Source organism: Branchiostoma lanceolatum, chromosome 5 (genome assembly GCF_035083965.1).
Source record: "Branchiostoma lanceolatum isolate klBraLanc5 chromosome 5, klBraLanc5.hap2, whole genome shotgun sequence".
Lineage (NCBI taxonomy): Eukaryota > Metazoa > Chordata > Leptocardii > Amphioxiformes > Branchiostomatidae > Branchiostoma > Branchiostoma lanceolatum.
The window spans coordinates 3886108-3911501 of record NC_089726.1 but is presented as its reverse complement, the minus strand read 5'-3'; the positions used below and the strand labels follow the sequence as shown (position 1 = coordinate 3911501).

The 25394-nt window shown below is 44.0% G+C and overlaps 3 protein-coding genes across 3 annotated transcripts; 2 read left to right on the top strand and 1 right to left on the bottom strand.

Moving 5' to 3' along the window:
- Nucleotides 1-561: 561 nt before the first annotated feature.
- Nucleotides 562-7585, top strand: LOC136434789 (inactive cell surface hyaluronidase CEMIP2-like). The gene is made up of 18 exons (XM_066427843.1): nucleotides 562-670; nucleotides 944-1375; nucleotides 1735-1845; nucleotides 2460-2645; nucleotides 2891-3171; nucleotides 3359-3636; nucleotides 3763-3833; nucleotides 3928-4020; nucleotides 4150-4341; nucleotides 4471-4640; nucleotides 4799-5008; nucleotides 5265-5470; nucleotides 5619-5688; nucleotides 5869-5997; nucleotides 6373-6455; nucleotides 6703-6834; nucleotides 7140-7175; nucleotides 7429-7585. The coding sequence occupies exons 1-18, from the start codon at nucleotides 607-609 to the stop codon at nucleotides 7583-7585; spliced, it is 2901 nt and encodes a 966-aa protein (XP_066283940.1). The 5' UTR covers nucleotides 562-606.
- A 1820-nt stretch (nucleotides 7586-9405) lies between these two features.
- On the top strand, nucleotides 9406-11836 carry LOC136434488 (cell surface hyaluronidase-like). Its single transcript, XM_066427308.1, has 7 exons — nucleotides 9406-9588; nucleotides 9802-9981; nucleotides 10174-10396; nucleotides 10632-10730; nucleotides 10871-11019; nucleotides 11325-11434; nucleotides 11657-11836. Exons 1-7 carry the CDS (start codon nucleotides 9434-9436, stop codon nucleotides 11773-11775), a joined length of 1035 nt encoding a protein of 344 aa, XP_066283405.1. The 5' UTR covers nucleotides 9406-9433; the 3' UTR covers nucleotides 11776-11836.
- Nucleotides 11837-13383: 1547 nt separating this feature from the next.
- On the bottom strand, nucleotides 13384-24449 carry LOC136434482 (cell surface hyaluronidase-like). The gene is made up of 27 exons (XM_066427301.1): nucleotides 24342-24449; nucleotides 23616-24050; nucleotides 22896-23327; nucleotides 22501-22686; nucleotides 21918-22198; nucleotides 21432-21709; nucleotides 21171-21241; nucleotides 20941-21033; nucleotides 20320-20511; nucleotides 20035-20204; nucleotides 19616-19825; nucleotides 19210-19415; nucleotides 18991-19060; nucleotides 18483-18611; nucleotides 18216-18298; nucleotides 17748-17879; nucleotides 17435-17470; nucleotides 17052-17204; nucleotides 16559-16739; nucleotides 16079-16297; nucleotides 15541-15737; nucleotides 15080-15259; nucleotides 14650-14872; nucleotides 14357-14455; nucleotides 14087-14235; nucleotides 13809-13918; nucleotides 13384-13545 (listed from the first exon to the last, which is right to left on the bottom strand). Exons 1-27 carry the CDS (start codon nucleotides 24397-24399, stop codon nucleotides 13427-13429), a joined length of 4692 nt encoding a protein of 1563 aa, XP_066283398.1. The 5' UTR covers nucleotides 24400-24449; the 3' UTR covers nucleotides 13384-13426.
- Between the last annotated feature and the right edge of the window lie 945 nt (nucleotides 24450-25394).

The following is a 25394-nucleotide window of genomic DNA, read 5'->3' as shown; positions in this document are numbered from 1 at the left end:
GACGGACTTTATGTTCTGTAGATTATTTTATATATATATACACACCATGGACTAGATAAAGAAGCAAAGCCAAGGACCAGTCTCAACAACACAGACATGTAGAAATACACGTGCTCCTATCTATGCTCATCTTGCCTGAACAAATATCGTTGTCTGCTGTTACATTGCTTAAGCTAGAGTGCCATCCTATGATATAAAAAAAATACAAATATCAAAATATATACGACCAACTAAATTGGGCATACTACTTAATAATGCCTCACTTTTCAAATGGATCTGTTATGGTCTGAACATTTCCCTTAAACATAGGTATGCAATAGTCAATTCAGTTTTTGAACAAACTTTTAGGGTTTAAAGGACGTATCAGGATAAATACCTGAGTAGTATTTGATCAACTAGTTACATGCCTTAAAATGTTGTGCCAAGGAAATGGGCAAATATGTCAAATTTGTTGACAAATGGAGATACCCGTATCAGCTCCCCTTCCTATCCTACAGCAAACAACAAAAAAGTTTTAAAATAGGATAGAGGAGGGGCGCCAGCTGTTAAGTGTACGGCATTTTGGTGCACACCTACGACAGAGGAGGGCCTGGAAACTGCGGAGTGATGTCAGCGTTTCTTTTAATCCTCGTACAGTGCCTACTGGTCAGTACGTCGTCGCAGAGAACAGGTTAGTTGCTTATTAATGACCCTCACTTTATACCTGTGCACAATATTTTTTTTATATATAAACCTTACGGAATATGTAGTCCGCCGTTTCAAATTCATTTCATTGCTGCCACATCGCTTCAGGGTACGACTGCGTCTACGCGTACATGTACCTTACTCCCCCACTGATTACATGGTACTCAACTCTTAAATCCAGTTAGCTATTCTATATGTATAGTTCATGTATCGTCATACTTTACACTGCTATATATATACCGAGCTGTCTGTGCTTTAGGCTATGGGTCCACAAACGTAGCCTTGCGAAAGCCCGCCCACCAGAGCGGCGTGGGGTACGGCGGTGACCCAGAACATGCTGTGGACGGCGGAACAAGCGGCACCTTTACAGACGGGTCCTGCACACATACTACAAGCTCGGGGGAAGACGACCCCTGGTGGTACGTCGACTTGGAAGGAACGTTTGAAATCGACCGTGTCGTCATCATCAACCGACAAGACTGCTGTTCCAACAGAATCAACCCGTTCAACCTGCACATCGGAGACAACAGCGATGTGACGGCAAACCCGAAAGTTGGAGGAGATTGGAGTTTCTCTCCGGGACAGGCGCAGCTGATCATCCCTGTCAACGGGACGAGAGGACGGTACGTTGGGATCAGCGCACCGGGCAGCAGCCGGGTTCTCACTCTGTGCGAAGTCCAGGTTTTCGAAGGTAGGTTTCCTATGGTAGGTTTATTATGAAAGCACTGAGGAATACTCAAGTAGGCCGCCCCACTCAACTGCCTATTGAAATCTGTAAAAAATATTCTTGGTTTAGGTTGATGATGCATTTGGACCGGATCTGGATTGTGAGTAATAGGAGATCACTCTGGACTAGCGACCGGTTACGAAAATCATCTCTTGGTCCTGGTACAGTCTTGCCTGGGGGTAAAATCTGAAGTACCTTTACTTACTCTAGCCGTGGTGTAAAAAGAGCTCTTGGCATATCTATTCAACTCCCTAAACGACATAACTGTTGAATGTCTTGCCGCTACATTTAAAAAAGATTTAAACATTATTCCTATCATTCAGTCCAGATTACCAACCTGGCCTTGAGACAGCCAGCCTACCAGAGCAGTGTGAGCTGGAACGGTCCGCCCGGGCTTGCAGTAGACGGCGGTCGCCATGGCTCCTACCACGATGGTTCCTGCACACATACTGACACAGAAGACAGCCCATGGTGGGTCCCATTACATTTAGCTCCTATAGCAGGCTCTCTAGGCCTTTTTTTAGCAAATATTGCTGATGACTTATTTTGGTACTGGGTCGTTTGTGCAGCAGGCCTGTAAGCACGTGCCCTAATTTACGTCAAAACGTGGACATGCAAAATGTAAACATAAAAATGGAAAAATTTGACGGACATGCAGTCAGTCTCTCATACTGTCGTTGCTTTAACTGCTATTTGTGATGGACCGTCAATATCGTTCTGTTTTCCACACTCAAAATTTAAACTACTTTTACCGTTGATGAAAGTTCGGAATGCAATATTTTCTTACATAATGTTGAACATACAATTTAAGTAAAAAAAAACTATTTTATGTCCGCTGCATAGACCGACATGTTTTCCATCAATTTGTGTCACAAATGGAAAAATATGTGTGATGAAATCACATATTGAAACAATAGATGCGACACCTAGCTGTGCTGTAGTGCAATGTGAACGAGGCAGAATTGCCCTGGATGTGTACTAAGATTATTTTTATTCAGTGACTTGCCAACCTGATGAAACTATTCACGAATGGTTTCTTCTTGTTAAGTGTTGCAATGCCTGGATGTTCTGCCGACCCCTGGGAACGATGACCATAAGTGCCCGGATGTAGACTCGACGCTAACCCCATGGAACCCTGGGCACGACCCCACCGAGCGGGTGGTTGTGGGTGGAGGACAGAACTTCCTGCTCCAGTCATCCGCAACGTTTTACTCGCTGGAGATCAGAGATGGAGGTGTGTTGCTCCTTTAAGAATAGTTGCACTTTTTTCAATGCTCTATAATGTCTTAACTTTAGTAATCTGTTTTTGTAAACCTGCTCTGACATCCAAAATATCTACAATTATATCGTGCTAAAACATTACACTGAATAGATAATGACACGTTTCAGAAAATGAAATAATAATTATTACGGTAATGGATTGTCCTCAATTTTAAGGTCTTTGAATATTCTTCGGATGACATGTTTGTTTTGTCACAGGGCGGGTAGTGTTCGCTGACCTGGGCTCCACAAGTGACGCTGAGATTGTCCTGAGGGCCCGTGATGTAACAGTGGGAGAAGGCGGCGAGTTCCACATCGGCAGTGAGACCTGCCCGTACCAGGGGAAGGCCACGGTGTCCCTGTACGGCCGCTCAGACGATAACGTCAACAGCACCAAACAGTTCCTAGTGACGTCAGGCGGGACTATGGAAATCCACGGGCAGCGCAAGGTGGCGTGGACACAGCTCACACAGACAGTGCCACAAGGAGGACTCCCCAAGGTAAGCCGTCCAAGTGAGAAGTCAGTACCATGATTTTGTGCCGTCACTGTCTCTACTCATTTTCAGCCATCCTCAATTCGATTCATCATCTGAAAGCTTATCAATTGACCAACCTTTCAAAGTAGATGTCTGAATGGCGTACTGACAGAGGTTCAATGATGGCTAGACCTGTATATTTTGTGAGCAGGGTCCGTATTCGTGGGATTCTGTTATCGATGGCTGGCAACGAGGCATCAACGTTCGCGTCATTGACGAAATATCGGCTGCTGTGGTGGACTCGGCAAACTTCGACACCTGGATTAGTGAAGACCACAGCCGAAGTTTGGCGACCTTCCTTGACCAGATCCCGACAGGAAGAATCGTTGCGCTGGCTGTGCAGGACGAAGCAGTCAGCAACCTAGAGGACTCCGCCAAGGAGAAGCTCAGAGAACTCGGCAGCGTGGAAGTGGACTCGTTAAAACCGAGGTGACCAAGCACCCAAAAAGCAGGCTTAAGATATCCATGCTTCATTTTTTTTTTAAATTGTGCATTTTTGCGGATCATCAATTCATGTCCGCCTCTTTCGAATAAGATGACTTGACTGTGTTACAGTGAACCGTGGGCACTTGTTGCTGTCAAGGGAGATCCGAGTGCTGCCGTTGAACAGCGGATCCCATATACAGGTAAGAACTTGACGCACCACAAGTAAGCCAATGCCAAATGTTCTTTCAACAAGGCTTCCTATAATATGTTTGTATTCTTCTCTACATAACACAGACGCACAAAGCACGGGCACAGCAACAGTCGCGGTCACCTTCAACGGCTTTTTCGGGCCTTTTGATGTCATCGTCTCGAGTGAATGGTTGGGAGGTGCGAATATCTCCTCTTTACTCATCAGTAAACAGAGCATGTTTTTTTACTGCTTCTTATGATGAAAATGGTTAGGGGTCTTTGACTTTATATTCCACCCGGTCTAACACCGTTTGTCCTTTACCTCAGGTTCAGCGCGGTGCACATTTTCTGTTGGTCGTCACGCTGACGGGTACGTCATCAACCTGAAGGATGACGTCAGCTCCTGGCAGCCTGGGGACCACATCGTGCTGGCCAGCACGGACTACAACATGGAGCAGGCAGAGGAGTTCCAGCTGCTGCCGTGTCCGGAGTGCTCGAGCCACCAGGTCAAAATCAGCGGTAAGAGACCGACATTTGACACTTTCTGTATAATCCTGTATTTCCTATTTTTGTCCATTACTGATTCTTTATTAATTACTTCCTGAACCATATATACCAACACCTTTATGCCCGTGAACCGTCTTACAGGTGAGATCAGGTACATGCACTTCGGGGAGATCTCGGATGAAGTGGACTTGCGGGGAGAGGTCGGTCTGCTGACCAGGAACATCAAGTTCCAGGGCGAGGTAGAGGATAGCTGCTACGGCGACAACCGATGTCAGTTCTTCGACTTTGACACATATGGAGGACATTTGAAGGTTAGCTTAAATACTCAGCTAACAATCGCCATGTTATGATTCTGTTGTTGTTGTTTTATACATCGACTTAATTACAAGCGATGGGAATCGCAGGTTAAGAATCTTGAATCTCTTTGATGTACAAAGATACTGAAATATTTGTACTGCCCTTTTTTTAGATTCTGAAAGGTTTCAAGAACGTCCACCTCTCCGGTATTGAGTTCACCCGAATGGGTCAGCAGATTCTGGGCAGATATCCTGTCCACTTCCACATGACGGGAGACGTGGACGAAGTTGGGTGCTACAGCCGTCCCACGTACGTCCGAGAGCTGTCCATTCACCACTGCTTCTCCCGCTGTGTGACCATCCATGGGACTAACGGACTGCTGGTAGGCCATTACATCATTATGATAACAAGGACGATATATCATGAATTTAACGAATCGGTGAAATTTGTCTAAACACTAAAAATCCGAAACCTATCGTCAAATTCCATTGAAGTTTGTTGGAGGTGAAGTCATTTCAACATCTAATCCCCATGCTTCTTGCCTGTTTTTACTTTATTCCCACTATGACGAAATCTTTCGTCAAAAATTATATAATTGCTAACGAGATATGAACAGAGCTGTTACTTATTGTTATTAGGTCCAAGACACCGTCGGTTACGAGACTCTCGGCCACTGCTATTTCCTTGAGGACGGAGCGGAACAACGCAACGTTCTGGACCACAACCTCGGCCTGTCGACCCGATACGGCACCTTGCTGCCCACCGACAGAGATGCTGACATGTGCCGGAACATACTGGATGGGGTTTACGGCGATTACAAACCCAACGTCTATTCGGAGTGCCTGTAAGAATTTTTGTGTGTGTTGTATGTCATAACCAAAATGAAGGGATCATTAAAGACAAATAGTTTTCAAGATCTGAACAAGGCTGTAATAAACATTCATTTTTTTTATCAAGCAATTGTCCTGATTTTTCTTTTCCTCTGTATTCAGGATGTTAACGACGTTTTGGATCACTCATCCGAACAACAACCTCATCAACAACGTTGCCGCCGGCACCGAGGTATGTTTTCAGTCTCCGGACACTGAGTTTAGTTGAAATTTGGAATTTTCTGGCAGAACGAATCAATACTAGTAGGTTCTGCCAGTTAATTCTATTGACGCTGAAGAAGTGTGATGGATGTCACTCGAAACGTCCGGAAGTAAATCTTCATAAACGTATCATGTCTTTATGTGTTCACAGGGCACTGGTATCTGGTATTTGTTCCACCAAGAGCCAACCGGTTTGTCAGCGGGATCACTCCCACCTTTCCAGTCATCGTACTCTCCCATGGGCCGGTTCTACAACAACAGGGCACACTCTAATGGACATGTAAGTGGCCCAGTCTTTGGTCATGATGTATCATATTGTACCACATTACCACATTTGCTCGCGCAACCAGTTGTTATAGTGGTCGACCATGACCTCTAGCCCATGTCATTACGGGGATGATGTACCAGATCGTGAAGTAGATATAGCAACGTGGGAAACATAACGATGATTCTTTATCGTCCGTGGTTGCGGTAACCCTGGGTTTGATGTATCAATATCAAACTGAAAAAAATTAAATTCCAGAATACAGCCCTGACAGCCTTCCCTATTAATGCCATGGAGCCCAACTTTAGATCAAACTTAATACAATCTACATGAGCGTGTAATGTGATGACCAAGGTACTATTTGCATATTACGTTTTTGTCTCTTTCCAGGGGATGATGATAGAGGCCGGGGTCAAGACCACACCGGCAACGGCGTCCTCTCCGTCCGAATTCCTGTCCAAGTCGGGTGGAAGGTAATCATCTTTTGGACGTAAAGAGAACCCCAAATTATGAGCTTAACATTTATAATTCTCCACTTTCATTTACATCGCGCACGGTGGTAGAGATGATACCTGAAACTTGGAATGATCCTACTATATCATGTTCATGTAGGTACAAGCCTCACCAGAACTCACGCTGGTCTGCTTTACGTAAATGGTTTGCCCACTTTCATTTACATCGCGTATGTTACCTGGAACTTGAAGTGTTCTTATGGTGTAGGTACAAGCCTCACCAGAACTCGGACCTGCTGCAGCCCCGAGTCCCGGCCATGCTGGTTGGGTACACCGCCTTCAAGAACCGCGGATGGGGCGCCTGGGTCCGCGGTGGGGACATCTGGCTCGACAAGAGCGCGTATGTAGCAACATGATCAGCGTATACAATGAATATGTCCACCTTCTAAAATTTATTCTGAAAAAAAGATGAATTTTTTATTTGCCATTAAAGAATCATGATGACTAAAGATTGCTCTTAGTGTGAGATGTCTATTTCTCTACAGACATTCACACAAGTATTTATCTCGGACAAGGGGCTAAGCTATCATATCTTGAACCCTAGTTAGAAACCGTTATGATTTTGCCCCCCAAAATCTGCTTTAGACGTAGAGGGACAATGATGTCAAAACGGGATATTCTTTAAAAATTTGTTTCATTTTCAAGGTTTGTTGACAACGGGGTAGGACTAGTGATGGCAAGGTGAGTCATTGAGAATTAGACATACAGTTTAAGAATATAGCTTTGATATAAGGATAACGTATTACGATTGAGTTGAAATAACTTTGGGATTAAGAAGAGATGTAGCATTGATTGCTAAACATCACCTTAAACTGTCATCAGAAATGTATGTTTTTCTTGTATACTGTAGACCTGAACATAATAGTACGAGAACCAAAGAAAAAAGCATCCATCGCCAGAAATGACCACCTTTTCTAATGCCCATCTATTGCAGTGAGGGAATATTCCCAAACGACGAGGGATCGAGTCAGCAGGTCTGGAACAGCATCTTCATCGGAGAGAGTGAGAACGTGGGGACTAAAACTGGATCCAAGGCCTGGGGCGTGGGAGGGGTCAAACCGGTGGAGAGGACCTGGCCTCACTCCACGTGAGTGAGCAGATAACCTTTGTACAATTGTACTGCTGTTATCAAAGCTTAGCAGTAACGTACTCTGTAGCAACTAATATTTTGCATTCTGCCTGTCTAATGCACCTTTGTTGCAGGTGATCTAGTTGTTTATTCATACTAGGTCTTTAGCTGATTTCTCTCTTTTTTCATTTACTCACTCACTAATTTACTCATTCACTCACTCACTCTCTCGTCACAGTCTCTCAGCAAAGACCGCGGTCCCCGTAAAATGCAATAAAAAAAGTAACCTTGTATGCTCACTTGCAGAGCAAACAAAATACGAGGGCTGGATGTGTACGATGGCCCCATCTTTGCGGATAGTTGTACTTTTAAGAGGTACGCCAAAGTACCCGAGGCCAATCGGTGGAGCAGTGCCATTGGGTTCCACACTAAGAACGACTGGCAAAACACGCCAAAGAACAACATTACACGGTCGAAGTTCGACAATGTACGTATATCATTTCCTTCTGGAGTCATGTGTAACGTTTTCTACACCTTAATGGCATTCTTTATAATTTCTTCTGTATGCCTGCCCAACTAGTCAATACTGCAAAGAACAACATCACACGGTAAAAGTTTGAAAATGTACGTACACGTACATCATTTCCTTATGAAGTCAAGTGTAACTTTTTAGATAATTTTGTTTTGTTATAGAACATCTTCCCAACTAGTCGATACTGCAAGTATTTTCTCCGACAAACGTTATGCTTGTATAACAATTTCGCATGATGTTCGACACAGCGTTTGCTGAAACGAATGTTTTTTATCAGGTTCAAAGTCGCATGTTCCTAGGCGAGCCAGGCTTACCAGGCTTCGGTAACAAAAACGGAGACAGGACCAACATTCTGCACGACCTGGACGGCAGCCTCACCGGCTACCCTGACAGCTACATAGTCGGGCCGGACAACTACCTGGTCAGGAACCCAGGGTGTGTGGAGAAACCAGACTGGATTGGTTACGTCTGTCGTGGAGACTATGCATCGGTGAGTGAAAACGACATCTAAGACGCGCTGACTGGTACATCATGTTAAAAACATGTCATGTCATGTCGTGTACTGTATATGAAGGAATGTTCGCACCACAAAATGTATCGCTACTATTGTTTCAACGAGAACTCAAAACCAACGCGAACACTCCATTTTCTCCCGACTGCGAACATTTTTGCATTTACAGTAATCTCAGTCTATAGCTAAGTTTTGACATACCTACCCATTGATGTCACGGACGTGTAACATCTGTCATATCTAGAACTTGCATGATGACAGCTGACATGAGTCGTACGTATATCAGTCTCCCAATATAGACATTGGTGCAAGTTAGAAGATGACATTGTCGACCTATAAGATATCTTAAGAGATCTTTTCGGGAACGGAGTCTTCAAATATGGAGAAGCATTAAATTGGCAGTGGATTGCAGCAGCAAGTTATCATTGTCACGAAAGTCTGCCTGTCAAAAGATACTTAAACTCGAGAATAGTTTCATCGAGCTGGTATTGTGTCATCAGATGGTGAGGTAGACCCTTTCTTTGCACACAAATAAGACATATTACCTGCCAATTTGATACTTCTTCTGCTACCTTCCTTTGGGAACACCTGGTTTGTTCTACATCTCATGTTTGGGACCGCATCTTTCCCACTGGACCAACACGGAACAAAGAGGTGTGGAACCAACCAGTGTTGTCCCGATGAAGGTAACAGAAAAACTACCGAAACGTTGTCAGACGAATTTCTATTGGCTGTGCGACAAGATTGTAACCATCCGGTGGCACTAAGAATGTAGCTGCATCTTCTGCACACAGTTGTTCATCAAAGTCGACCTTGCGAGAAACAAGATGTCGATGTACCGTGACGAGTATCCGGACACTCCAGTTATACTGAAGAAGGCAACTTACTTCATGCCGGTGGTGATGCTGGACAAGTCCTACACCGTCCACTGGGACGGACAGGCTCCGGAGCAACTAACCATCTACCCGATAAACTTTGACAGGTTGGATCACTTTTGTTCACAAGAAAATATGAATGTATGGGAACGCTGTGACTGCAATAATCCATTTTGATTTCATTATCACTACTTTTAATTTCAAATAGTCATACCCATACACCAAAGTCGACATCTATCCAGTGACCGTAAGATGGTTTCCTGATTCTGAGATGCCAAAGATGAGTAGTGACGTGAATTGTATTGAACATTTTGTTCCAGTGGCGACTGGGTCCGAGTGGGCTTCTGCTACCCGCCAGGCACCACCTTCCAGGTGACGTACCAACTGGAGCGGCGCGTCCCGTCCGCTATCATGCACGAAGAGGACGTCAGTTCTGTGTCAAGTCTCACTGAGATAGACGGCGGGAATGGCAGACTGTTCTACTTTGAAGAAAGCACAGGGTAAGAGAAGACAACGTTGAAAGTCATTGGGCTGCATCATTGAGTCTATCAACATATGGTGTCATGATAAAAAATATCTACCTTGCGAACTGCTTGCCTAAACGTCGATGGGTTTCTCATTGTATTCAAAGAGTAACTGTTGGGAAAATGTAATGTTTGAAATTGTAATTGCATTGCGGCCCTTTTTTACAGCCTTCTGTTCCTGAAAGTCCGGGCAAACTACGATCGGGAAGGCCACAACTACTGTTCACACATGGGCTGTGAGAGGATCATCATCACGGCCACCATGACAAGTGACTCGGTCAGCGACTGTACGGCAGCAGCCTATCCCAAGTACAGCCTGACGCCGACAGAGACTGTCCCGATGCCGAGTTTCCAGAGTATGGTCAGCGACTGTACAGGCTGTGGCGCTCCGGTGAGTAAAGACAAAGGCCTAATATACATATCCAGTATGAATACATGTTTGTTCGTGCGTTTTGTTCTGAGATCGGATGACATGGTAGGAGCAAAATAGACCTCTCCAAGTTGCCTTCTATCTTAAATGAAAAGCTTTGACGGTATATGGTGCATGGTCTCTACTTTATTTGAGTAACAGTGAATGAAATGTAGTAAGATATTCTCCTATGAATCCTCGTTTTATTTTTGTCCAGGAACCAATCGTATTTGACGAAGGTAAGACGTTCGTTGAAGTGACGGTCGTGTCAGCTGGGTCTCAGGAGATGCAGCAAGGCCTCGGATCCTTCATCCAGGTATGACTCAGTCATTCATTAATACTCATGACTACAATCTTTGACAATGAGTCGAACTTTTGTGAGGTATCCACTGATATGACCACGTTTTCTGTGTGTATAGTTTGTCCTGTGGCTAATGTTTACTTTTCGCAATGCAGATAGACGGAGTCCAGTTTGATAACCATCACCATAGCAACCTGGTCATCAGCGTTGATGCCCTGTCTGGCTCGGTCACACATGAGATGGCGTTCCACTCTGGCGCCGAGCTTGCCATGGCAACCTTCATACGTCACTTCATCCCTCAAAAGTAGGCACTGATAGCATCATGAATACCTGCCTATGCGCCTGGTGGTCCAGGGACTGACTCATTGCTCTTATCCGTAATGTTCCTTAATTATAGCATCAGCTTAACTCAATGTAATTAATCGTAGTCGTAAATTGACGTTGATTACTCGTGGATAGGATTTTAGATGCGAAGTTAGAGCAGCAAAGTTGTGTATGTCAGATTTTATAAATCTGTACATCGCAGCATTCACCGACTTCCTCACACGAAAGCCCAATGACACAAGAACAGTAAGAAAACTTCTCACGAACTTTTCTCCATCCGTCTAGCTCCATAGTCCTGGTAGCAGCGGCTGACGCTTCGAATCTTCACGGCCAGGAATGTTTGTCAGCTCTGAAGGAAATCGGAGCGCAGGGACTTGACAACACGGACTTGTCAGGTCAGATGTCCTCTTTTTTCTGTTATTACCAACTGATTGACATATTGATATCCATTATTATCTATTGTATCTTATATATTCATATACTGATTAACTATATATTGATAGTTGTGTTGAAATAATTCTTTGCATAATAGGTGGTCAACTCACTCTGGTGTAGTTAAGATGCGGACATTTGTTTACTTACTAGTTACTTATCTGCTTAATATCAATCTGCCGCAGGTACGTTCGCCATGGTTGGCTTCAAGGGTACCTTCTGGCCCAGCTGGGTCCAGCAAGTCAACCTGCCGTCCGGTCAGGGTCCGGCACAGATCTATACAAACATCCCGCTCATGGGGTGAAGCTGGCTCCTGTAATAGGAGAACTAAATGGCACATTGAACATGTCGGTTCATCGAATAAATGTTTATGAACAAAACTCTGGTATTCTGTCTTCTCTGTACGACATGCAGCCATTAGATATAAAAAAAACACTAGAAGGCACATGATACACAATAGAGAATACTGGAGGCTAAAATTTGTGTATGCTCCAAGTTGAGAGCATCATTATGTATGTACATACGTATGTATGTATATATGTATGTTTGTGTGACTCCAAATGTCGTTAAACAATCCAGAGGTTGTAACTATGGAAGTGAGCATTAACATCTTAATATTACCTTTCCGAATCTCGTGAATCATTATTGTGAGTGAAGAAATCATTGTATGATGACGACGACTCAAGGACAGACATGGCTCTGTAGGTCGTGCAGGCACTTGACAGGGCGACGCTCGGGTCTGCTACCATACGTAAAATATACCCTCTTCCAGCAGGGTTGAATCGCTCGGAAACAAAGCCTCCCAATATTAACCCTGCCTTTCTGACCCAATGTTTTAAGTATTAGTGACGTTGGTGGTGACGTCCGGAATAGATAAAACCTTGGGTCAGACGAGCAGGATTGATACTGGGAGGCTTTTTTGCCGAGCGATTCAACCCTGCTAGAGGAGGGTGGTCAAACATAACTGTTTGACATACAGTAGACAACGATATTTGTTCAAGCAAGGTAGACATAGGGATACTTGTATCTCTATATGCCTTATGTTGTTTGACAGCGACAGAAACTGCTCCTTTTGCCTTTTCTTCTTTATCAGTTTCATGGTGTACACCCAAACATATAATCTATATGTTTATATATCCAAGTATGAATTCAAATCTATATATGTGGAACATGGAACCGGCCATAGAATTTTGTTTGGGGCAGTTGTCCTCAGGAACCATCCTACAGGCCGTCGAACCTGTAAATAAACGTTTGTTCAAACCTACCCAATCCGTTTACTTTAATATTACTGCCACTTCCTAAAGCAAGCAAGACACCGTATCTTTATGCCGGCTAGAGAATATACATGTAAGAACCCAGTACAGACACGGGCCTTTGGCGCTTAAAGTCCACGGTGCCGATTGTTGGGGGATTGACTGACGGGTAGTCAGCAAATTTGACATGATGGACAATTTCCTTAACACCTTTAAAGACCACTATCATACGGCTTGTAAAATGGTTGAACAAATACTACTCAGGTATGTATCCTGATACGACCTTCAAACCTGAAAATTCTGTTTAAAATCTGTTTTGTACACGTGCTTGAGTGACATTTCTAAAGACCATGGAACCAATGAATTGTCGTTTGGAAGTGAGGCATCATACGTAGAACGCTGTCTGCTTTAGTTTGTCTCTTATGAATATCATAGGACGGCACTTGAGCTTACGCAACGTGCTTAGTTGACATAAGTATGTGACAGATCTAAACCGCAGCTGGAGAAAAGCACATGACATTTTTGACATATACCAGGCAGTCAATACACTGTGTAATTTTGGAACAACTGCATTAAGATGCGTCTGTTTATTTACGTCTTGCTTACATGGCAGATTATGTTGAAAAAAGTATGCAGACAAGGATTCTTTCATTTTGATATGTCCGTTTATTGTGGCGCTAGGTGCACAGTCAATGTGACAACTCAGCCCATGAGCGGAATCTTGGTGTAGATCTGTGCCGGACCCTGATCGGACGGCAGGTTGACTTGCTGGATCCAGCTGGGCCAGAAGGTGCCCTTGAAGCCAACCATGGCGAACATACCTGCAGCAGATTGATAACAAGTACACCAATTACTTACAGCATTGATTTAACACAACTATCAATATAATAATAATAACTTTATTGCACAACAATTGTACAGGGTACAAAGTATGGCATCCAATGGTACATAGATAACCTTCTATCAGGCTTATCAATCAATCAATCTATCTATCTATTATGTATAAAATATAATAGATGATAATAGATATCAATATATGAAACAGATTGTAATAACCAAAAAAACAACAACGTTGATATCTGACCTGACAAGTCCGTATTGTCAAGTCCCTGCGCTCCGATCTCCTTCAGAGCTGACAAACATTCCTGGTCGTGAAGACTCGAAGCGTCAGCCGCTGCTACCAGGACTATGGAGCTAGACGGACGGAAAAGATATGTTGTACTAAGAGCACAATCAACCAAATGATTCTCTAACTTGTTATCAAAGATCCTACCTATAAAACATAAACCTCGAGGTATGATCATGATTAATTGACCATTTATCATAATGGGATTCATCTTAGTTGATGCTATCAGTGCCTACTTTTGAGGGATGAAGTGACGTATGAAGGTTGCCATGGCAAGCTCGGCGCCAGAGTGGAACGCCATCTCATGTGTGACGGAGCCAGACAGGGCATCAACGCTGATGACCAGGTTGCTATGGTGATGGTTGTCGAACTGCACTCCGTCTATCTGCATTGATAAAAATGATAATTCTCCAGCGGACAAATAATGCACACAGCAAACATAAGTGGATACCTCACAACAGATACAATTGATTGTGAATGTATGGTAGTCAATGGTTGAGCTGTACCTGTATGAAGGATCCGTGGCCTTGCTGCATCTCCTGAGACCCAGCTGACACGACCGTCACTTCAACGAACGTCTTACCTTCATCAAATACGATTGGTTCCTGAACAAAAAGGGAAAAGGCGAATATCTTATTATATCTGATTCACTTGTACTTGAAAACGAGACCGTCAATGCCTTTCATTTACGGTAAATTGTAGAATGCCATATGATTACAAACGTATACACTTAAATACTGTTGTTATGGAAATGTACGTCAGGCCTTTGATTTTAACTTCTTTTGTCTTGTATACCCACCGGAGCGCCACAGCCCGTACAGTCGTTCACTAGACTCTGAAAGCTCGACATGGGGACAGTCTCTGTCGGCGTCAGGCTGTACTTGGGGTAGGCTGCTGCCGTACAGTCGCTGACCGCGTCACTTGTCATGGTGGCCGAGATGATGATCTTCTCACAGCCCATGTGTGAACAGTAGTCGTGGCCTTCCCGGTCGTAGTTAGCGCGGACTTTTAAAAACAAGAGGCTGTAAAAAAAGAAGCCGCAATTCAATTACAGCTTTGAGACATTTCGTTTTCGGAACAAAACAAAATCTAGCTGAGATAGTCCTTGAATACCATATGCAACTCATCGAAGTTCAGGCAAACAGTTCTCCATGTAAATAAGTTTTGTCATGACGCCATGTGTTGAAAGACTCAATGATGCAGCTCAAGTTGTCTCTCTTTTAGCTTACCCTGTGCTTTCTTCAAAGTAGAAGAGTTTGCCATCACCGCTGTCTATCTCAGTAAGACTTGACACAGGACTAACGTCCTCTTCGAGCATGATGGCGGACGGGACCTGCATGTGCAGTTGGTACGTCACCTGGAAGGTGGTGCCTGGTGGGTAGCAGAAGCCCACTCGGACCCAGTCATCACTGAAACAAAAAAAATCAATACATTTGTTTTATCGTAGCTTTGGCAGTTTATTGAACCTTTATTAATACATGATAATTTTCATTGAGGTTAATAATCAGGTGATTATCTTAGTGGCAATGGAGAGACGCCTGCTGTGGGGGCGCCGGGCATGACTGTTCGAAACAAACAAATCATTAGCAGAGAAAAACTTAGCAGAGTAAAATGGATGGTTTAAGTCACGGTGTGCATTTCCATACATAGACTATTATTTTATCGACTTTGACAACAAAAGCAAACCAACCTGTCAAAGTTTATCAGGTGGATGGTTAGTTGCTCCGGAGCCTGCCCGTCCCAGTGGACGGTGTAGGACTTGTCCAGCATCACCACCGGCATGTAGAAAGTTGACGAGTACGGAGTTTTCAGGGTAACCGGAGTGTCCGGATACTCGTCACGGTACATCGACATCTGGTTATTCTGATGGTTGGCACTGATGTACAACTGTGCACAGAAGACGTAGCTAGGTGTCAACAGATGATTAATTTCGTTTCTCACTACCACAACTGGTCAGTACAGTCCTTCGGCTACCTTCTTCAGGGCAATTGTGACTGGTCGTAAACCACTTTGGTACTCGTAGCCCTGCAGTGAGAAGAATGCGGCCTCACATGTGAGATTTAGAACCAACCAGTGCTATACTGAGGAAGGTAGCAGAAGGAATGACTTGCGACTGACATGCTGGTTTTGGTAGATGCAAAAACGAAGATGCGACTGAGATTACACGGCATGACACGTTACTAACATAATATACCAGTCATCGCATCTGAAATGTCGTTTGCACTAACCGATGCATAGTCTCCACGACAGACGTAACCAATCCAGTCCGGCTTCTCCACACACCCCGGGTTCCTGACCAGGTAGTTGTCCGGCCCGACTATGTAGCTGTCAGGGTAGCCGGTGAGGCTGCCGTCCAGGTCGTGTAGAATGTTGGTCTTGTCTCCGTCTCTGTCGTGCTGACCGAAGCCTGATAGGCCTGCCGCGCCCAGGAACATGCGACTTTGAACCTGTTAGAAATTAGACGAATGGAAAAAAATTAATCCCGTGTTTCAACAAGTCTTTACCATAAATAAAATATATAATTTTCAGCAAACACTGTAACGAAAATCACGCGAAATTGTGACAAGGCAAGATTTTTATCAGTTTTAGCAAACTTTCCCCTTTGCCGGCAAGAAATACTATTTGAGATAAATGAAATTTTAAAGAATGTAAGGTAATAGGTAAAGAAGTACGTTACATACGTCTCCACAAGGAAATTATGTACATACATTGTCAAACTTAGACCTTGTAATATTGTTCTTTGGCGTGTTCTGAAAGGGATTCATTTGGGCGAAGCCAATGGCACTGCTGTACCGGTTAGCCTCGGGGACTTTGGCGTATCTCTTGAAGGTACAGCTGTCCACAAAGATGGGACCATCGTACACGTTAACACCTCGCAGTTGGGACGCTCTGTAAGGGAGCAATAAATTTACATATCATTACAAGGAACACGGTGTGTGAGAAAGTGAGCGAGTGAGTGAGTTGTGAATGGATGAATGAATGAATGAAAGAGATAGCGTTCCGGTAAGGACATAGCTTTAATGAACAACTGACCACTCTGCTTAAATTTGCAATAGACACGCAGAGCACAAAATATACTGTGCCTCAGTGCACAGTAGATAACTACAATTCTGTGACGCATACGTTTACTACTCCGTCACACCACGTTTATGCTAAACTATGAAAACAGCGCAGTGATGTAGAAGTAATCTGCTTACTCACGTTGACCCAGGCCAGGTCCTCTCCACCGGTTTGACCCCGCCCATGCCCCAGGCCCGGGATCCAGTTTTAGTCCCCACGTTCTCACTCTCTCCGATGAAGATGCTGTTCCAGACCTGCTGACTCGATCCTATGTCGTTAGGGAATATTCCCTCACTACAATGAATAGAAAATAGATATGGTTTCATTGCTGGATGCTAATATGTTGATTCCACTACCATTAGGTTTCTAGCTACAAGAAATACACCCATTTCTTACGATATTTTTAAGGTGATTGTTTTGCAAGACGACATTTCTTCTAGATCTCAAAGTTATCTAATTCCTAATACGTCATCCTTATCATAGCTATATTAACTTAACTGTGTGCCTATTTCGCAATAACTTACCTTGCCATCACTAGTCCGTTTTCGTTGTCAACAAACCTTAAGAGGAAAATAAAATTGAAATGAAAATTCTGTCAACATCTTCTCATCCATACATCCGTCTATCTATACCTATCTACACACACACACACACATACATACAAACATACATAAATATAATTATGTATAAAGTCTTAATCTATTTCAGCAATTTAATGCCATATAATTCTAAAATGACAAGGTAAAATCCCCTTTAATGTCAAAACAACATGGACATGTACGTGGCAAATCTACAGATATCTCAATGTATATACAAAAATATACTGATCTCACGTACGCGCTCTTGTCGAGCCAGATGTCTCCACCACGGACCCAGGCACCCCATCCGCTGTTCTTGAAGGCGGTGTACCCAACCAGCATGGCGGGCACTCGGGGCTGCAGCAGGTCTGAGTTCTGGTGGGGCTTGTACCTGAGCGACATGAACAGATGTTTGTTTGCTTGTTTGTTTGTCTGTTTGTTTGTTTGTTTGTTTGTTTGTGTAAAGATATGGTCGGGTGCACTCAGCCTAAAAAAAATCATGGCAACCACTGGACAACTGATCACATCAACACAAACGCTTCAGATGACCAGAATAAGATAAGAAAGCTTGAAAACTGTCACGTTTTAGAAACCATTAAACGGAACGTAGACCAATGTGAGTTCGGGTGAGTCTGGTACCTATACACGAAGGGAACAGTCTATGTTTCAGGTAGCAGATCTACCGCGCGCGATGTAAATAAAAGTAGACAAATGTTAAGCTGATTACCTTCCACCCAATTTGGACAGGAACTCGGAGGGAGAGGATGCCGTTGCCGGTGTGGTCTTGACCCCTGACTCTATCATCAGTCCCTAGAAACACACAAAAGTGTGGTCAACTACAGAAAGGACTCATTTATTGGAAAATATTTCAATACCAGGGCAAAGGCGCCAGAAAATAATAAGTAAACCAGGAAAATATAACTTGAGCTTAAGTCTATGAATTACAAAACACACACAGGTAATGCAGCAGTCTACCGTTCATGTGGCCACTTACATGTCCATTAGAGTGTGCCCTGTTGTTGTAGAACCGGCCCATAGGAGACTGCGACGACTGGTGAGGGGGGAGTGATCCCGCTGACAGACCGGTTGGCTCTCGGTGGAACAGGTACCAGATACCAACACCCTGTGAACGCATAAAGACATGCATATACGGTATTTATATTCCCAACATGAACGTGTCATTCTAAAATCAGCATCAACCAAAAGAAAGGTATGACTAAACAGATTGGACTCGAAGAGTTATTATTAAGACGAAGGGTAAAGCTTTCTCGATATCTGCAATGCAGGTCAGACGGAGACGGAGGACGTCACAAGCTATCTATCACATTTAAACCACTCGAGTGGCCCATACCCTGTACGAGGTGACGTTGCAGAAGTGGTGGATCGATATATTCCTTGGCAAAGACTAAAGTTGTACGGACTAAAATTCCAATTAAACTCTGTCTTCATAAGACCAGTATAACTGTATGTGTGTGATGACATTGCGATGACTTAAAACATACCTCAGTACCGGCAGCAGCGTTGTTGATGAGGTCGTTGTTAGGATGGGAGATCCAAAAAGTAGTTAACATCCTACATACAGAGAAATAGAAACATCAGGACCCAGTTTTGATTACAACAAGAAAAACCTGGATGTTTATTAGAACCTAGCTCAGATTTTAAAGACGGTTTTTTAATGATTCATTGATTGTGTAAATTTACAAACACAAAACCTTTCTTACATGCAGTCCGCATAGACGTGGGGAATGTAGTCACCGTAAACCCCATCCAGTATGTTCCGGCACATGTTCTCGTCCCTGTCGGTGGGCAGCAAGGTGCCGTATCGAGTCAACAGGCCGAGGTTGTGGTCCAGCACGTTGCGTTGTTCCGCTCCGTCCTCAATGAAATAGCAGTGGCCGAGAGTCTCGTAACCGACGGTGTCTTTGACCTAATTATGATAACAATAAGCAAAAGTCCTGTTACCCTGTTAATGATGATACAAATTCGCATTTTTAACATTATGTAAACCGCTTTTAAAACCACTGAAGAGGCAATAGCGTTACGAGATTAACAATGGGATACCCGCCATGCAACTGACATAATTCTTATATGGAGATTGGTCAAAGCGAGAATAAAATAAAGACTGACTAGTAGTCCGTTAGTCCCATGAATAGTCACACAGCGGGAGAAGCAGTGGTGAATGGACAGCTCTCGGATGTACGTTGGGTGGCTGTAGCACCCCACTTCGTCCACGTCTCCCGTCATGTGGAAGTGGACAGGATATCTGCCCAAAATCTGTTGACCCATACGGGTGAACTCGATGCCAGATAGGTGGACGTTCTTGAAGTTTTTCAGAATCTGTGAAAAGGCAGTTATGTTAGATGGCACCCGATATCAGCAACGCTGCCTGTGTGTTCTCTGTAATACGTCGTGGCAAATTAAAAAACAAAGCAAAAAAATGCATTCAAGATTCTTACTTTACGTCCCGACCGCTTGTTATAACTTCTTCGCATCAAAGAACAGGGAAATCATAACATTGCGATTATTAGTTAAAGATTCAAGCTAACCTTCAAGTGTCCTCCATATGTATCAAAGTCGAAGAACTGACATCGGTTGTCTCCGTAGCAGCTGTCCTCTACCTCCCCTTGGAACTTGACGTTCCTGGTCAGCAGACCGACCTCTCCCCGCAAGTCCACTTCATCCGAGATCTCACCGAAGTGCATGTACCCGATCTCACCTGTAAGACAGTTCGCGCGCGTAAAGGTGCTGGTATTTCTGATGAAGACAAATTAATGCAGCATCTTTTAGGTAATACAGGATTGTCCAGAAAGTGTCAGATGGCGGTCTCTTACCGCTGATTTTGACCTGGTGGCTCGAGCACTCCGGACACGGCAGCAGCTGGAACTCCTCTGCCTGCTCCATGTTGTAGTCCGTGCTGGCCAGCACGATGTGGTCCCCAGGCTGCCAGGAGCTGACGTCATCCTTCAGGTTGATGACGTACCCGTCACCGTGGCGACCAACTGAAAATGTGCATTGTGCCTGACCTGAAGGTAAAAGTGAAAATATGAGTCTGAATCTTAATAGAACGTCGAAAAATTATGGCATTCTTCCTCTCTCTCTGTCGCAAATATATTTAAATGTAAATATATATATATATATATATATATATATGTGACAATCACTCGTAATCTTTATTCATTTTAGATACAGAAACATAAAGTACAGACACAGTACAGATAAAAATACAGATATATTCGAGTAAGATGACCGTGTCAGTTCCTACACCTAAATGAGGAGGGTTGACACGGTTGCATTCGCGTGGATTTGTTTAGGGTGGATGACAGGTTGCGAATCTGAAACCCACACACTTTGGGCATATGTATTTTTGCGTAAAAGGCATCTGTAAAGTCTATCCAAATAAGAAGACAATGATATAAAGAAAAGCTGATAAGTACGATCATAACGATTGTTACCTCCAGCCCACGCGCTTGTGGCAATAACGTCAAAGTCCCCAAAGAAGGCTTTGAATGTCGCCGTAACACTCGCCGCACCCGTGGATTGCGAGTCTGAAGGAGAAAAGAACAGGGCATTTCAAAAGTATATGTAGCTGTAGCTGTGGTTATCCATAGTTTTATTATATCAGATATGTAACTACAGTTAAGGAAAATCAGTTGGTACCACTGGCTAAGAAATCAGTTCTCACCTGTATGTGGAAGCCTTTCTTCAACAGCAGCGCCCGGGTCTCCTTTCACTCCCACAAATGCCCAAGGTTCCCTGAAGCATAACGAACGAAATGTGTATAACATCTGTTGACATGATGTCCTTCTGGGTAGTACCTATTGCTAATACCCTAACTATTGCAAATTGATTCTTGTCTTCATAGCAAGACAGAGGCAGCAGTAAAGAAGAAGAAGAAGAAGAAGAAGAAGAAGAAGAGGAAAATTGAAAGTTCTTGCTTCATTACCATGCTCCCAGTGAGTCCACCACCACGCTGCCCAACTCCCTAATCTTGTCCTTAGCGGAGGTCTCCAGATGAGCGGCTGCCTTCTCCATCACTGCCAGTGCCACGATTCTTCCTGAGGGGACTTTATCGATGAAAGTTGCCAGGCTCCTGCTGTTCTCTTCGTTTAGCGAAGTGTCAAAGTTTGCCGAGTCCACAACAGCAGCCGATATTTCGTCAATGACGCGAACGTTGATGCCACGCTGCCTGCCATCGAGTGTGGAATCCCACGAATACGGACCCTGCTCACGAAAGATTTCATATGTTACCAGACTAGCTAGGCAGTAGCTACAAACGTATAGTTGAATCACTGTTAGTACGCCATTTTGACACCTACTTTGAACGGTGATTGGTCAATGAATAAGCTTGTAGATATTGAGTTGAATCGAGGAAATCTGATAGGGAGACGGCACACAAACGTGGTACTGACTTCTTACTTGGACGGCTTACCTTAGGAAGTCCTCCTTGCGGCACCGTCTGTGTGAGCTGCGTCCACGCCACCTTGCGCTGCCCGTGGATTTCCAGAGTCCCACCTGACGTCACCAGGAACTGTTTGGTGCTGTTGACGTTATCGTCTGAGCGGCCGTACAGGGACACCGTGGCCTTCCCCTGGTACGGGCAGGTCTCGCTGCCGATGTGAAACTCGCCGCCTTCTCCCACTGTTACATCGCGGGCCCTCAGGACAATCTCAGCGTCACTTGTGGAGCCCAGGTCAGCGAACACAACCCGCCCTGTGACCAAATAGAAACATAGTATCCGTAGATTATTCAAAGAGCTTAAAATTGAGGACAATCCATTACCGTAATGATTATTATCTCATTTTCAAAAGAGTGTCTTTATGAATTCAGGCTAATGTTTAATTGTGATACAATTGTAGATATTGTGGATACCAGCACATGTTTACAAATTAACAAGGGTTCTAAAGTCTTAAGACATTTTAGAGCATTGAAAGAAACTGCGAGGCTTTCACGTGAAAGCCTCGCAGTTTCTTTCAATGCTCTAAAATGTCTTAAGACTTTGAGAAGCAACACACCTCCATCTCTGATCTCCAACGAGTAAAACGTCGCGGATGACTGGAGCAGGAAGTTCTGTCCTCCACCCACAACCACCTGCGCGGTGGCGTCGTGCCCAGGGTTCCATGGGGTCAGCGTCGAGTCTACATCCGGGCACTGGTGGTCATCGTTCCCAGGGGTCGGCAGAACATCCGGGCATTTCCATACTGTTCAGGGGAATATCATTGCATCTTTAAGTTACATATATCATTCCATTTATGACAAAAAGGGATGGTAAACATACATTTTGTCAATACGGCGAAGATAAAGTGGTTTCAAGGGATTGCTCAATCATCTTGCGTAAGAAAATATCTTTAGAACGAAAGAAAAAATTGCATTCCTATTATCATTATCATTAAGAAATGATAGGACCTACCTCCGAAAACCTCCACTTCGCACAGGGTAAGAATCCGGTCGCTTCCTGGCAGAATGATGCCGACGTACCGCCCTTTTGTTCCGTTCACCTGGACGGTCTTCTCGGCTTCTCCCTTAGCGAAAGTCCAATTTCCTCCGACCTTTGGGTTTGCCGTCACGTCCCTGTTGTCTCCGATGTGTACGTTAAAGTAGTTGATTCTGTTGGAGCTGTAGCCAACCCTGTTGAAAATGGTGATGTAGTCGACTTCTTGGGTTCCTCCTAAGTCCACGAACCACCATGGGCTGTCTTCTGTGTCCGTATGTGTGCAGGAACCATCGTGGTAGGATCCACCGCGACCGCCGTCCACTGCGAGCCCAGGCGGACCGTTCCAGCTTACGCTGCTCTGGTAGGCAGGCTGTCTCAAGGCCAGGTTGGTAATGATTTCCTCCGGGACTAAGAAATCAGTATGGGGAATATCATTTCATTCCGTGTCAACTTATGGTAACAAAAGTACTCGGCCTTAACTTAACCCTGCTTTTTCACCGAGAAACTACCTTCAGTTGGTCTATAACTCTAGTCTAGTGTGCTTCAAAGAGTCTGTACACCGTTGCTCAATGGGGGGGGGGTCTCCAACTACGGCCAATCTTGAACTTGAAATCATAATACCAGAACACATTGAACATGCAGTTGGGATGGCATGCTTTGGTATATTTTTCTGATGATAGACAATAGAAAGCCTACCTTCATAAACCTGGACTTCGCACAGTGTGAGAACCCGGCTGCTGCCAGGCGCACTGATCCCCACGTACCGTCCTCTCGTCCCGTTGACAGGGATGATCAGCTGAGCCTGTCCCGAAGAGAAACTCCAATCTCCTCCTACTTTCGGGTTTGCCGTCACATCGCTGTTGTCTCCGATGTGCAGGTTGAACGGGTTGATTCTTTCGGAGCAGCAGTCTTGTCGGTTGAAGATGACAACACGGTCGATTTCAAACGTTCCTTCTAAGTCTACGTACCACCAGGGGTCGTCCTGGTGCGGATTGGTGGTATGAGTGCAGGAGCCATATCCATAGCCACCGCTGGTATCGCCGTCCACCGCACGCGATGGGTCACCGTCCCACCCCACGCCGGTCTGGTAGGCGGGCTTTAACAATGCTATGTTTGTGGCCTTGCTCTGACCTACAGTAGAGACATTGCAGTACAGCAGTGAAAACCATAACGATGCGAAAACGATGTAGATTAGACTAAACTAAGGTCCAAGAGTTAAGTACATGTAGCACCGTAGGGAAAAGCACAAGGAGACGTAGTTGTACCCTGGATGGACGTAGACTAGAAGCGATGGAATGTTAGACATTGCAAGTATTATGTTGGACTGTAAATTCCACTATCGTCTAGGTGGTATCCAAAAATTTGGAGAAAGGTATATAACGTAAGTAAAATATAAGGTGAGCGATAACATTGGTAACTGACCTCCTCTCTCGGACGACGCACTGGCCACGAGACACAGAAGGAGTAGAAAAAATTCCATAATTCTTCGATCGATTTTCGAACCACCTCTGTCGCAGGTGTGCGTCGAAATGGCGCACACTCAACAGCTGGCGCCCCTCTTATATCAAACTTTTAAAGTATTTTGTTTGCTGTAGGATAAGAAGGGGAGGGCTGATTCAGTGGGCTTTCCTGTTGTCAGCAAAAACTGTTGAAATATTTGCCCATTTCCGTGGCACCTTTAAAGGACAACATATATTCAGGCTAGTAATTGGTTGCATAACTACAACTCAGGTATAACGTTACATCCGTTTAAACCGTAAACTGCATTTTATTGTATTCATATATTTGGGTGACATTTTGAAGGACCACAGGGACCATGAATTATAGTTTGCAATATACATATATATATATACAATTATATCATAAGTATATTGCTGCCTGGTTCGTTGGTCCTATGTGGGGATTATGATGTTTATCTTTTACATATATCATAGGATGGCATTTTATCTTTAAGCAATGTAAACACTTGATAAGACAATGTGGGACAGGAAGGAATGGGGCTGATATGGTGGACTGACTGTTGTCAGCAATTTTGACATATTTGCCATTTTCCTTGACACCATTTAATGACACAATCTTAAGGCTTGCTTAATGTTTCAACAAATACTACTCGGGTATGTATCATGATACGTAAAAAGTCCGTTTAAGATCTGTAGTTTTTTGTATTCACATACTTGAGTGACATTTTCCAAGACGACAGAATCTATTAATTCCGTTTGCAAAATGTGTAATTGCAAGTCTGCATTATTATATAGGTCATATGTATGGATTTTGATGTTTGTCTCTTGTAAATATCATAGGATGGCACTTTTAATAGGCCTAAGCAATGTAAACTGTTGATAAGACAAATGTGTGTGAAAAACCGCAGCTGGAGAAAACACATAATACGTTAAAAATAGACAACTAATGTACTGTGTCATTTGGAATGTACTACAAGTAGACAATTATAGGAGAGCAATCTGCCTTCATATGTAA